At 41.3% G+C, this 13,708-nt stretch overlaps 1 protein-coding gene and 1 long non-coding RNA gene across 7 annotated transcripts in view; one reads left to right on the top strand and one right to left on the bottom strand.

Annotated features, from left to right (window-relative positions):
• LOC128408397 (uncharacterized) overlaps nucleotides 1–11,167 on the top strand; it is a 34,247-nt gene extending 23,080 nt beyond the window's left edge. For 2 of the 5 annotated variants that reach the window (XR_008329060.1, XR_008329059.1), the window contains 3 exons: nucleotides 4,769–4,912; nucleotides 7,263–7,323; nucleotides 11,011–11,167. This is a non-coding gene — a long non-coding RNA (uncharacterized LOC128408397). Of the gene's footprint in view, nucleotides 1–4,768; nucleotides 4,913–7,262; nucleotides 7,324–7,743; nucleotides 8,095–9,319; nucleotides 9,377–11,010 lie in introns of those variants that run through there. The other 3 variants (XR_008329063.1, XR_008329061.1, XR_008329062.1) reach the window with 3 other exon arrangements.
• Nucleotides 376–13,303, bottom strand: CCDC174 (coiled-coil domain containing 174). Of its 2 annotated transcripts, none has more exons than XM_053378059.1 (11): nucleotides 13,203–13,303; nucleotides 10,994–11,098; nucleotides 9,747–9,847; nucleotides 8,515–8,573; nucleotides 8,122–8,302; nucleotides 6,445–6,540; nucleotides 4,927–5,063; nucleotides 3,984–4,078; nucleotides 3,184–3,307; nucleotides 1,473–1,625; nucleotides 376–893 (listed from the first exon to the last, which is right to left on the bottom strand). In XM_053378059.1, the coding sequence occupies exons 1-11, from the start codon at nucleotides 13,242–13,244 to the stop codon at nucleotides 568–570; spliced, it is 1,419 nt and encodes a 472-aa protein (XP_053234034.1). In that variant the 5' UTR covers nucleotides 13,245–13,303; the 3' UTR covers nucleotides 376–567. The 2 variants fall into 2 exon arrangements, with proteins under 2 accessions (XP_053234034.1, XP_053234035.1); XM_053378060.1 differs by having other exon boundaries at nucleotides 1,473–1,622.
• Between the last annotated feature and the right edge of the window lie 405 nt (nucleotides 13,304–13,708).

Raw genomic sequence — 13,708 nt, 5'->3', positions numbered from 1 at the left:
TTTCATGGAATGCTGTTTACTATACCCTACAAGTTGGCACTAAATTACTCTAATGCTGGGATGCAAAGGCCTGGACAGCTAATTCTGCATGCCAAAAGTAGGAATGTGCTGTGTTTCTCAAAGAATAGCCTGTCATGTTAAATAATAAACTGTATTTCAGAAACTAAGGGGATTTTCAAAAGCAGTTCATAAAATAGCATGGTGGCCTCTTTCTGGGTATGCATACTATTTTTATTTTTTGAAAGAGTCATCATTCCCTCTGATCAGGTCCAAGGCCTTTGATGTGCCTAAAGGAGGCCCTTGGATCTTAGTCATCGTATTTATGGTGAAGTAAACAGCAGTGGAAATGGCAGTGAATACAGAATACTATAGCAATAATCTTTAAAAGCAGAAACCTTTAATGCTAGTGGTGAGAGAAGTAGCACAAGGACTGCAGTAAGATGCATACATGACAAAAGACATGTGATACCTATCCTACCAAGACACCTTTTCTCTTGAGCTTTAAAACAAAATGAAAAGTGAGAATCCCAAACACCGTTTTCTGATTAATCTCAAAACATCTAAAACTCATGTTACTTGTTTATAGTATGACAGCATGTCATCTAAAGTTTGGTAAGTCGGCTGTTGATTTTGCAGTTCACTGTCATGTTCCTGAGTGGGGGGGAACTGATTGCTCTGCGAGCTGCTACTGAAAGGCTCAGCTGATGGGGATGGCAGGTTTCTTGTCAGGGTTTCTGTTTTTTCATATGAGGTTCCAGGCTTGTTCCAATTCTGGCTTCTGAAGTCATGCGTTCTCTTTTGACCCATAAAATAAGCAGAGGGAGGTGCAAATTCCGGGTCTCGTTCATTTCTGAGATCTTCCTGCTTCTTTGACCACAGTCCAAAAGTGAATTCTATTAACGGGAAGGAGGGAAAAAAGAGCAAGCTCAAATTTATTTTATTTTTTACATACTATGCTTAACCATCAAACTCTTCCATTAACTCAATCTTGGTCACACTGTCGCATAGCCACAATAAACTAGAGAGGCAGAACTAACGAAGAAAACACACATTTTAATGCTATGAATGTGTCAACATTGCTCTTGCATGGTGTGCCCTCTAGCGGTTTTGGTAGGGAATAAGTATTTTGAGAACAAAGTCGCCGGTTGAAATAAGTTCTTGTTTCAGGTGACAATTTTTCACTAAAAAGTCCTCAAAGGAATCAAGGAGCACAACAGAGAGAAGGTAAGGCTAAAATGTTTTCCATTTTTGCCTAATGAATAGAGAGGTAGCATAGCCTTCTTCCCAAACACCTTAGATTCGAATCCACAGGAAATGTGGTACCTTCTCTTTTTTCCCTATGCAGGACTATTACAACGTGAAATTCCTTCACCAGCCCATCAAAGCAGAGATTATACTGACACAGTATGAGCAGCTCACCATTCAAAGGTTTTTTATACCATGCTAAGCTGATGCACATTTCAAATCTTTACCTTTGCCTCTATCCCACTCTCGGACATAGGGCACGCCAGGCTTTGTATCTTTCCTTTCCTGAATGATCACTTCCACTTTTCTATTTTCCGCAGAAACCTTTGGCACTTCAGTGGGCTTGGATTCAGCTGCTGCTGGCATAGCAACTTCTTCTTCTGTTTAGTGGAGAATAAAGATTATTAAAACAAATGTTACTCTGAGCCAGGAGATAATTCAACAAGCTACTGCCATGCTACAAGTTGACACTCTGATGCATTATCTAATTGGGGGGAGGGGAGGAGCATCTCACTGGGACGTTCACCCCCCACCCCGCAAAGAAAACTGCTGTAGATAAAATCATGACAAAGCAAGAAATTGAAGAAAAAATAAATTAAACCCCTAGCATTTCAATAGATAGCTCAAATGTTGCTTAGCAATGTATCTTTTAAAGGCTGCATTAGAATAACAAGGGGAGGGGGAACTAAGCAAGACTGAAAATATTTCACTATAGTTTCCTATACTTCAGATAACTTTTGGCCCTGCAGATGTTGCTGAACTACAGCTTCTAACAGCCCTAGCAAGCATGGTCAGGGAGTTGAAGTTCAGCAGCATCTGCTGGGTCAAAGGTTCCTTCTACTTAATATACCCCAATTGTTTTATATCACAGGTGGGGAACTTCCAGTCCATGGGCCCTTCTTGGCCTGCCATGCCCTCTCCCCATAACTACGCCCACCAATCAGCATGACAGTGTTGAATCCTGAATAGGTTCCACTGTCCTGTTCCCAGGTGCAAGCAGCATCATGCAGCAGGATTTAATATGCTGAAGAGCAGAGATTAAAGCCCTTTCCTTTCTCCTTCAAGCAGGGAGCGAAGGGGCATTACTGCTACTGCCCGCCCACTTAAAGGAGTAGAACAAAGCACCACTTCAACCAGGAGGGGAGAGACTGATTCAAATAGCACTTTGAAAAGCTGCAGAGGGGATTTTGATGGGTGGTCAGTTTTGTGTACCTGTCAAATTTTACTCACAAGGCTGATACTGATAAAAATCTGGACCATCGAGCCAAAAAGGTTCTCCACCTGGTTCTATATTGAGCATGCATCATGACCTTCACTTTGCCAGGCTTCACCAGTCTTACAGAAGCCAATTAACATTGGTGTTCACCAGTCTTACAGAAGCCAATTAACATTAGTGCCTTGAAGTAGATGGAAATAATCCCAATAATCTTAATGAAGACTAACAAAGGCTTCTGAATATCTGACAAATGAGAAAGTTTGGAGACTAGGCACAGAGGGCATATATGAGCTCTGAATTGGGGGGAGAAGGAGTTTAGCCGTATCAGTACATCCCCCAGTCCTCTGATTCCCAACTACTTCCCCCTCTCTAACACGCATTCTCTAAGTGAACATCTTTCTCTACTCTTCTCAAAAGCTGCAACATCATATTGGACTCAAGGTTTTATCTAAGCAAGCCATACACTGAGAGGTCCCAATGAAATTATGGCTAACTTAAGTCAATTTATTTCAATGGGTCTTCTCGGAGTGTTGCTTAGTCAGATATTACCCTCAGAAAATGGATTCTGAATACCATCTGAAAAAAATGCAATACAATAGAGATGAAATATTGGTCTTATGATCAGCGTTTAACGAAGTCCTCATTAACAGTTCAGTTTTATGAATACAGATGTGGATCCTTTGTTCTCTGCATTTAAGGAAAGTAACTTATAGGGAAAGTACCTCCATTTTCCTTTGTGTCACCTTCTTTCAATCGCTTTTTCGCTCGAAGCTTGGACAGCCTGGCTTCCAGAACAGCCTTACGTTTCTCTGCTAAATGTTCACGTTTTGCTCTCTGGTCTGTAGTCTTAGAACAGTCAATGACAATTGATTTATGAAGTCAGTAGCAAGTGATTTACGTTGCTATTTCCAATAATTCACTGCTTACAATCACACACAGACACTACTTAACAGCCATGTAGTTTATTTCAACCCATCTCCCCCCCCCCATATTTTTCAAATCCAAACTCTGATATTGCAAACACTTCTGTAAGTGGCCAAATAATTACTAAGGCATGATAATAAAACCTTGGTATGATCAAATCTTATTTCAGAGACAGTCTTAAAACAAACAGTAGGGCGTACAAGTTTTTCATTGCAGCCACACAACTAAAGGTATTGGGTTTAGAAAGAAATGAGTATTTTAAATAGAAGTCACACTAAGAAATCTATTTGGGAAACTTGAGCTTCTGCATAATTTTCTGCACCTAAACCTAAAGAATAAACTGCAACCCATTTTGAAACTTTAATCTCCCTACATTTGCACACATGGAGATTCATTACCCACAGATGTGTCAATAATAATTCGGACACATATTGGCAGTTCTTGATTCAGTTACGATTACTACATGTCTTTCAAAAGGCTGGCACTGGACATTTTAGGTTACTGCTCGTATGCACCAACCATACAATACCCAAGGAAAAGCTCCACAGTGGAACATATATTTTTCCCCAGCACAATTGTGAACACTTAAACTTCATACCTGTTCTCTTAGCATTTCTAAGGTTTCCATTTGCTTTCTCCTCAAAGCTTGATCACGGGCAAAGGCAAAGTAACCAACACCAAGCTGTCTGGCCTCTGAAAGGAAGATTTTTTTGTACAGTGTTATGAATTCATCCTACATTAAACTATAGGGATATTGGGAAACAGAGAGTTGCCTCTTAGGATGATATTCAACACTAGTCACAGGAACACAGAAGAGTACTGAATCAGATGACCAATCCATCTAGCTCTGTTTTACCTAGAGTGATCTGCCGCTCTCCAGGGCTGCAGACAGGAGTTTTTCCTATCCCTACCTGGAGATGCCAGGGAATTAAGCAGGGATCTTTTGAAAAAAGAAAGCATGTGTTCTACCACTGACCTACAGCCCTCCCTAGGCAAAGGAAGACAGTGCTTGCTTAAGTCAGTTTTTAATGAAGCAGAATAGTAACCTGTTTATTACACCTCTAAATACATACAGATTACTCAGATCACAACAATCTTAACCATCTTTTTTCAATGGATTTCCCCCACTTTCAACAGATGAAGGATGGGGACAGAGAATTTCTACTCTTCTGACAGTAATCACTCTGGATCGAGATTAAACTTTTTATGATTTTATTGCATGACTTTGTTTTTATATATTGTTATAAACAGCTGTGATATATTTTATGATACAGCAGTATATAAACATTTTAATCACTAATTAGGTAAAGATATGTGATGTATTATTATTATATGTGGTATAAGTTCACGGGACTTCCCAATTTTCCCCACATTTAATTATAGCACCCTCTGAATTCTGCACGCTGATGATCACCTTGCTTAAAAAATCAGGATATGGCCTTGATCGAGGAGATATACTGAACTGAATCTATTTATGCAATGGAAGTAGAAGCGCATCTCATTTCTCAAGGCAGATCTGCATGCACAGTTAGAATACACACCATTTTCTCTAATGTCCTCATAATGCATTGGTCCCATAGGTTTCTTTAGGGCTTCTTCTTCTTCCCTTTCCCACTGCTGACGCTGAAGCTCCTTTCTCATATCTTCAGATAACAAAGTCTTCTCTTCTGTCATTTGCCTAAGGGGGGAGGGGAAGCATCCCTTAAGAGTTTGTGAGTGAGAAATGGTTGTAATCCTACCACTCCCAAAACCAATTAAGTATATCCTATCTAAAAGCACAATGCCATATAACAGCAGCTCTCTAAGAGCCTTAGAGCTCTCTGGGTAGATATTCTGCTGAACTGCCAAGACACTTGCAGAGCAGCCACCAAAAAGCATTTCTCTACATGTCCTTTGAGTTGTACATTCTACAATATAAATGGATTGTAATTACTCGATGCTGTAAATTGTTACATAGCTTTCAGAAACTATTTCGAGGGAGCAATGTGCTGCTGACACAGTACTGTAAAGTCCTGCCTTAAAAAGCATTTCATTCGTTATCTAAAAAATAAAAAATAAAATGTTAAGAGAAAAAACTGGAAAATTCCTAAAAATATAAGAAATAGCTCCTCCCACGGCCAAGTGTTCACATTTCTCTGCAGAAGGCATTCTCTTGATGGGAAGCAAAGACGGAATAAAAAGAAGATAAAGCAATTGGCAAGCTACCCTCATCAGATCAACAGAGTTACATTTCAAGATCTTTTTATTTTTCCTACTTAGCTATGGAAAAAAATGAATGAGCCAATTACTTAATAACTCATGCAATTAGTTTCCCTAAAATGCCCATTTTGCCCGGTTATCATAAGACTTAATAGTGGAAAAACAAATCAAGTTCTACTTAATAGAACATTATGTCCTTGACTTGATCAAAAATCTCTGAAATGCATTTATCTAAGAACAGAAAATGCCAGACTCCTCTAGGTTTCATTAGGACACATTAAAATTCAATTTTATTGCCCGCAGACTGTCTCACCAGAGTGGTGCGTGCTCTGGTTATCTCCCGCTTGGACTACTGCAATGTGCTCTACATGGGGCTACCTACTCCAGAATGTGGCAATTGGACTGGTGACTGGGAGTGGTTGCAGAGACCATATGACAGCGGTCCTGAAAGACCTACATTGGCTCCCAGTACATTTTCGGCGAAAAAATTAGTCACCCCTGATTTCCCCAAGCTGATCCTCGACAAGAAGCATTATAACATTGCTAACTTGGCTGCAAACACAGATTTGACCAGAATGCACAGACAAACTTGTCAACTTGCTCATCTCCTAGAAGCTTTTTCATGTATTTTTGTAGAATTTGTTCTCTACAAAAAAAATCAAGTGTCCTCTTAGCTCAAACAAAACAAGATTCTTCAGGAACCTGTGCCGGGCTTAGGACATGGGGTAAAGAAGCAGCTGGATGTACTCTTCTGTGAACACGGAACATTTTCCATCAGAGTCCAACTGGCCAAGTACCCATACCCCACCATTCCATATGTGAAAGAAAACAACAGCTATTTAATTTAGTACAAGCCTCACCTCTTCCCCTGAAGCTCTTTATCCATTTGAAGCAGATGTGGCAAATCTTTCTTCATACAGCGTCTAGAACGGCCCAAGGAATCCACATAATCTACCCTAGAATTAAATGGAAAATCAGCTTTATACAGAAGTAACAGTCTGATTTATAGCTTAGAAAATAAGGAAACAAATACATACATGTAATATGCATACTTTGCATAGAACAATCCTTTAGTTACATCACCATAAATGTTAGCAGTCACAAATTTAACAGAGCACCATTTCCGTTTTTTTCAGCATTCCCAACATTTATGAGAGTCACCGTTTCTAAAACTCACTGTAATTCAGCCTGTAATTCAGCTGCTAGCTTTTGTGATAAGGTAGTTAAGAGAACCATTAAAATTGTACAACAGCATGCATCTAAACTGGCACACTGTGCCTGTTCCCTGTGGCGAAAATAATGATGCAGCATTGACTTCCCACACAAGTATTAAATTTGAAAAAATATTTTTCAAGACTCATTTAATGATCGCTTCTGCATTTGTTCCACTATTTCAATGAAAGCTGAACACAAATGCAAAGCAGAAGGTCTGTCAATGTTCTTTTTATGTAAAACAGTTTCTCAGTTACTTCTCTTATCGAAAACTGTTCAAGATCCAGACAAGTACAGTAGCAGTAAACGCTGCCCATTAAGAGTGGCAGTAATATTTGGTGTTTAATGCTCCAAATTATTTAGAGTGCACAGACCCATAGCTGTCCAAAGTCCTGATGGGCCCAGCATGCAGTGCCAATTATTAGCTATCAATGAGTTATGCTTTCATTATGTTGCTTTTTCCAAGAATGCCAAGGACCCAGGAGTAGCTCTCTCTATCTCTATCCACCCCCCAGGAGCACCTACTGGTAGGTATCCAATTCCTGTTTATCAGAGTTTTTTCCAACTCTGGGGGCCAATTTGGGGGGCGGGGAGAGAAACCTTGCAGCATCTCAACACTTTTCTTACACATTCGCTGACTGTGCAGAAAACAATTTATGAGTATTTGTAGTACTAAGATGACTGTTTGCAAGATGCATGCTTTTACAACTAAAGTAAATTTAAATATCTAGAAATTTAACTTCTGTAACACAAGCTTAAAGACAGCAGCTCCAGGCAAGCTAGGAAAATAGCAGTTGTGATCTTATGGGCCAACAAGTTCACAGAAGTCTTAAGAGAGACTGACAAATATCAATGCTTTTAAAAAGTATGCACTTTTGTTTTATGAAAATATTGCTACTAAAAAGGGAAATGTGGCTGTTTATCTGAGATGTGTGTACATCTGATAGGAGAGCAGTGAACAGAATTTCAGCTGGTTGATTTAATGACTTCTGCATATGAATCAGACTTAAAAATGCTGTTCAAAATAATATTATGACTGAACTCTATTCTAAATGGAGGAGGGGGTGAAATTCATGCAGCATCTAACCAAGGAAATCGTACAACTGAATCACCCTTAATATGAAAAAGCATAGTCTACTGGAAATTCTTTTGCAAGGAAAACTCATGGAATACTGTTTCCTTATAGGTAAGAAAGTTAACTATAGATTAGTAGTATCCTTCACTTAAGAGATGCTCTCTGTGTGGGAGGTGGTATGGGAATGATGGTAGTAATTGCAGAGAAATAATAGAAAACAAGATTGAACCACCACAATGCTGCCACAAACCATTCTTCAGTGGGGTCCTGAGGAGGTGGAATTTCTGCTTCAGAAAGTCTCTCTTCCTCCCTGTTTGCCTTCTCTGCTGCCTTTCTAGCAGCTTCATTTGCACACAGCTCCTGTACTTCTCTCCGTTTGTCTATAATCTTCTGGGTGAAATCCACAAGGTACAAATCCTCAGTTTCTTCATCTAAAACAGAAAAATCAATCTGTAAATGACAGATATCAAAAGGACCCAGCCGAGAGAGGAGTCAATATAAAATTGCAGCAATCAGCTCTACCGCTGCCAACAATGCCCTTGACTATGCTACATGACAATGCGCAGAAAACAGAATCTGACAAGCAATCCTAGGGAGATAGCAGCCAATTTTGCTGTACATAAAGAAGGAGGCTTTCACTCACCTGGAAAGTCTCCTTTTGTCATCTTCTCATAGAGCTGTGCTTTCTCTTCTAGTTTCTGCCTACAAAACACAGGAACACATCCCTTTCAGTTAACCATGAGAAAGCAAGAAGTCTTTTGCCATTACAGATATGGGAGAAAGATTTCATTTCTTACATCATTGCCTGCAGTCAAGGCTGCTTCCTCTTAAGGCAGCCTATGCGACCTAAACCAGCAGCAGCAGGGGCATTTTTGATTCCCAAGCGTGGAATGGTGAGAACACTGGGTCACTACTGATGTAGCTGTGGACAGAACGGCAACATCCTCCACACAATCATGGGCATGCATATATACAAGGACCTCTCAGGAGAAATCACACGGAGGCAATTTTACTTTTTTTAAAAAGAGGCTACAGTGCTTTCCTAGAGGCCCAGAAGGCAATAATCAAAGCCATGGGCACTATCAAAACATAGCAATGCTAGGGAGAAACTTTTTTCGGTTTAATAAAGCAACTTATTTTGGTAGAAACAACAGGAGCCCTAGCTGCAGGCACAATTCTCTCTTCTCTGTGAACATTACTTCCTTCCTTGTTCCTTCCTCTTCTGTAATGCCACAGTTTTTAATGAATTTGCCTGTGCGTTCCAAGCCATTTGTTCCTTAGCGCCCTCAGGAACAAGGAGATGGGAAAAGAGGGATACTACTAGTTCCAGTTGGAAAGACACCAAACCTCCAAGAATGTGATGCTGTACATAACTGTCAAAATGCAAAGAGTGTTACACTCCCCTCACACAGAGAATGAAGGACATTACTTATTCTTCTTATTTGCAGATAGACTTCAATCCTGAGCACTTCCTAGGGACGAATGACCCACTGAAGTGAACTGAGACTTCTGAGCAAAAATGCTGATGAGCGTCCTACAAAGTTGGGGATGTATTTCAAAGGAGCATATGCCTGAATCTGAACTCTCTCATGTGCAAACTGTCTGATAAATCACACCCTTAGAAATGGACTTCAGATGTATTTTAACAGGCAACCTGTGGTATCAGATGCACAAATGGTTACACACTTTGTGTCAGAGAAATTATTGTCTATAGCACAGGCATTCAAGCCTAGGGCTGCAAAAGTTCAGAACTAATTTCAGAAGCACAAACTGAGTATCAGCTCTGAGGCACACAGTCCTATTTTACATTTGTTAAGTGTATAATATGTAACCAGACTAATGAAATTTTATGTCTTCCCTTCTCAGAAGTATTACCTTGATTTGTCCAATGTTTGTTGCTCTTCTATCTTTTGTTCAGCATCTTTCTCAGATCGATCTGAAACACCTTTATTCTGTTTAGTCCAAATGCTCGGCTTCTGCAATATTGGATTTTCAAAACGAAACATAAATACTATAACAGAGTTCAGTTATCACAAATAGTCGTAGAACATCCAGCATCTCCATTGTCAGAGGCAGCATGCTTTTGAACATGGGTCGTTGAAAACTGCAAGAGGGGAGTGTGATGTTCCACTCAGATTTTACTTGTGTGCTTCCCAAGGCATCTGGTTGGCTACTGTGAGAACAGGATGCTGGACTAGATGGACTTTTGACCTGATCAGCAGGCTTTTTTTGTTTTTTGTTAAAAAAAGAGATAGATCTTTCCATCATCTAGGCTCCAGTACTGGCCAGTTCTAAATACATCAGAGCTCAGGTGTGTGACATGAGGCCCCTAGCCTGTATCCAGCGCACCAAAGCTTTCCATCCCTACAAAACTCTTCCTAAATGTAATAAATGGTTTGCAAGTAACTTGCCTAACAGTAGCATGGGGTTCTACAGGCCCTCCTTCTTAAAACGAGGTCTATTCTGTAGTATAAGGGACGCGGGTGGCGCTGTGGGTAAAACCTCAGTGCCTAGGACTTGCCGATCGTATGGTCGGCGGTTCGAATCCCCGCAGTGGGGTGAGTGCCCGTCGTTCGGTCCCAGCTCCTGCCCACCTAGCAGTTCGAAAGCACTCTTAAGTGCAAGTAGATAAATAGGGACTGCTTTATAGCGGGAAGGTAAACGGCGTTTCCGTGTGCTGCGCTGGTGCTGGCTTGCCAGCTGCAGCTTCGTCACGCTGGCCACGTGACCCGGAAGTGTCTTCGGACGGCGCCGGCTCACAGCCTCTAGAGCGAGATGAGCACGCAACCCCAGAGTCGGACACGACTGGCCCGTACGGGCAGGGGTACCTTTACCTTTATTCTGTAGTATAGAGAACTACAGAATTATTGAATGTCAGTTTACACAATTCTTCAAATTGCATCTTTTTAGCTCATTAGCCTTGAGCCTGTTACATTTCTGGAAACTACTGTTCAGAATTTCAGGCAGCTGTTCAAGGAGAAGATCCCTCTTGAATTAGAGTCCCACTGAATTCAACAAGATTATTAAGTTGTAGGCTGCAATCCTATGTACAATTCCCATTGAATTCAGCAAACTTATTTCTGAACAGATAGTTATAGGATTGAATTGTAAACAAACTCTACCTTGTTTGTTGCTTTAGGTTTTACAGGGACTCCAGCATCTTTCAGAAGTTTTTCTTTTTTGAATTCTTCCTGTTTTCTGAAAAGTTCAGCTTTCAAGTCTATGAGCTGCATCAAGCACAGTGAAAAAGAAAGACAATTTTCCATTTAGCAAGACAATAAAGAACTTTAAATGAGTCTCGGTGGAAAAGAACATAAATTTGCAACTTACTGTATAGTCCAGCAACTGAAATACTTACAACATTGAGAAATTAAAATACTGGTAAGGTGACCAGCGCAAATGCATATAAAGTGAGGGTTGACAAAACTTTGCCCCATACGATGTTTGGTTAGAAATATACCCAATATAATATAGGAGTAATAAGCAGTTCTAGATTCAGATGTTCTTTAATCTATAGCCTTACAAAAAGACAAGGACTGGTATTTGATTACCTCAGATAAAACTTGATTATTTTGAAAACTCAATTGCTATGCCACACTTGCATTGACTGGGATCATTCTTGGCAGCAAAGAAAAAATGGGTCACCTGATGTTATTTCCCTCCTATCACAGTGGTTCTGGGTGTGGGGAGGATGTAAGAACACAACTTACCAAGCTGAAAAGGTTTCCAACCACCAATTTAAAACACTAAATTGCAACACAGTTTATTTTATGGAACATTATAGCGTACACTGTCATTTTTCATCAGTCATTTTAAAAAAGATTTGCAGAGGGGATTGATGAGATTGACAGTCCCAGCTCACTCTCCCAATCAATATACTTGATCAAACAGAATATTTATATTCCTAAGAGAATATCCAACATCACCTTATCAGACACTGAACATTACTACCCAAGTGTTTCTTTTATGCAAAACCCCTTAAAAATGTGAATAAAATTTACCCGAGCATTTTGCAACACAGCAGTGGGATAGCTCAGGTGTCTGACCAACTGCTCAGAATTTTCATGTATAATAATAATAATATTTATTATTTATACCACGCCCATCTGACTGGGTTTCCCCAGCCACTCTGGGCGGCTTCCAGCAAAATATTAAAATACAATAATTCATCAAATATTAAAAGCTTCCCTAAACAGGGCTGCCTTCAGATGTCTTCTGAAAGTCAGATGGTTGTTTATTTCTTTGATATCTCATGGGAGGGCGTTCCACAGGGTGGGCGTCGCTACCGAGAAGGCCATCTGCCTTCCCTGTAACTTTGCTTCTCGCAGGGAGGGAACCACCAGTAGGCCCTTGGCGGTGGACCTCAGTGTCCGGGCAGAACGATGGGGGTGGAAACGCTCCTTCAGGTATACTGGGCCAAGGCCATTTAGGGCTTTAAAGGTCAGCACCAACACTTTGAATTGTGCCCAGAAACGTACTGGCAGCCAATGGTGGGATCATTTCTAAAAACACTGGTCGGTACTTCACTTAAGAGTAGTACATTCTTGTTGGATTGAATGAACAGGTCCCAATAGCTATCTACATCAACAGCATAAAAAACTTATTTTACTCTGGGTAGCTAAAAGATTTTAAAATGAAGGAGTGAGCTAGACCTAAAAATGATCCTAAAACCTAATTGGGTTTCCGCTCCCCTTAACAACGCTTTCTGAAATATCTGAATTATCAGGACACAGAAAGAGCTGGAAAATTACATTCTCATCAGGACCTCTTCGCATTTAAAGAGCCCAGGAACTGTCAAGATGGTCTTGACAATCTGAAAGGTTCACCATCAAGGGAGGTCCTTGGGATTAGCAGAGGAGTTGAGGTGTATGAGAAAAGGGGCTTAATTTATACCTGGCGCTCAACCCTAATGTTGAAAGGTAGATATTCTTACTACACGCCCCCCGCTTCAACCCTAAGGTCCAGAGGAAGGTTACAGCATTAAAACCACAATATTAACAACAATTTAAAGCAACTTACAACCATAAAAATTAAAAAAGACAAGAAAATTAGAGCTTAAGGGCATATGTAAAGTGGCACAAAGAAACCATTTGTTTCCCACAGCTTAGCCCGGGTGGCTCACAATCTGTGCAAGGGCGGCAACTTCTTCTGTCATGCCAAAGGTAGTAATGCTGGGTTTTCCAGGTACCCCCGAGCATGTGCAGAGCGCCCCCTTCCAGCAGAGGCTGGGCCTTCCAGCTCAGCCCCCTTTGCAGGGGAAGAAGGGCAAAGGTGCGGCGGGGGGGGGGGTGTCCGGGACCCTATGGGCTTCCTCCCCATTTCGCCACTCACCGAGGAAACCGTAACATCCAGCGGCTTCTTCTTCCTGTCCATGCTGCCGCCGCCGCCGGCCGCCCCAGCGACAGCGACGGGGAGACAGTAAACAAAACGAAACGAAACCCCGTCTCCGGATACTTCCGGCTTCAGGCGCGACGTAAAGCGCGAACCCGACTTCCGGGATGGAGACGGCTGCTTTATTACCGCCAATTACGACAGTGTCGTAGTGAGGCAGAAAGGCTTTGCGGCGCGAGCTGTCGAACGTTGCGGGAGGTGCGCTAAGGGAGCAGCGCAGAGCAGAGAGGTTGGGTGGCCAGGGAGAAAAAATAAGGCATGTTAACATAAGAAGTAGCTCTGGTGGTTTCGTTCAAAGGAATGTCCAGCTGAGCATCCTCCTGACTAATCAGTTGCCTCTGCAGAGTCCAAATCCTGGCATGGAGGCAACAGCCCTGTTGTACCAATTGTTGCTTCCAGCAGGTGGTACTTGCTGGTTACACTGCCGCTGAACCTGGTAGTAGCGT

Source organism: Podarcis raffonei, chromosome 2, assembly GCF_027172205.1.
Source record: "Podarcis raffonei isolate rPodRaf1 chromosome 2, rPodRaf1.pri, whole genome shotgun sequence".
NCBI classification, from domain to species: Eukaryota; Metazoa; Chordata; class Lepidosauria; order Squamata; family Lacertidae; genus Podarcis; species Podarcis raffonei.
This window is presented reverse-complemented; position numbering and strand designations above follow the sequence as displayed.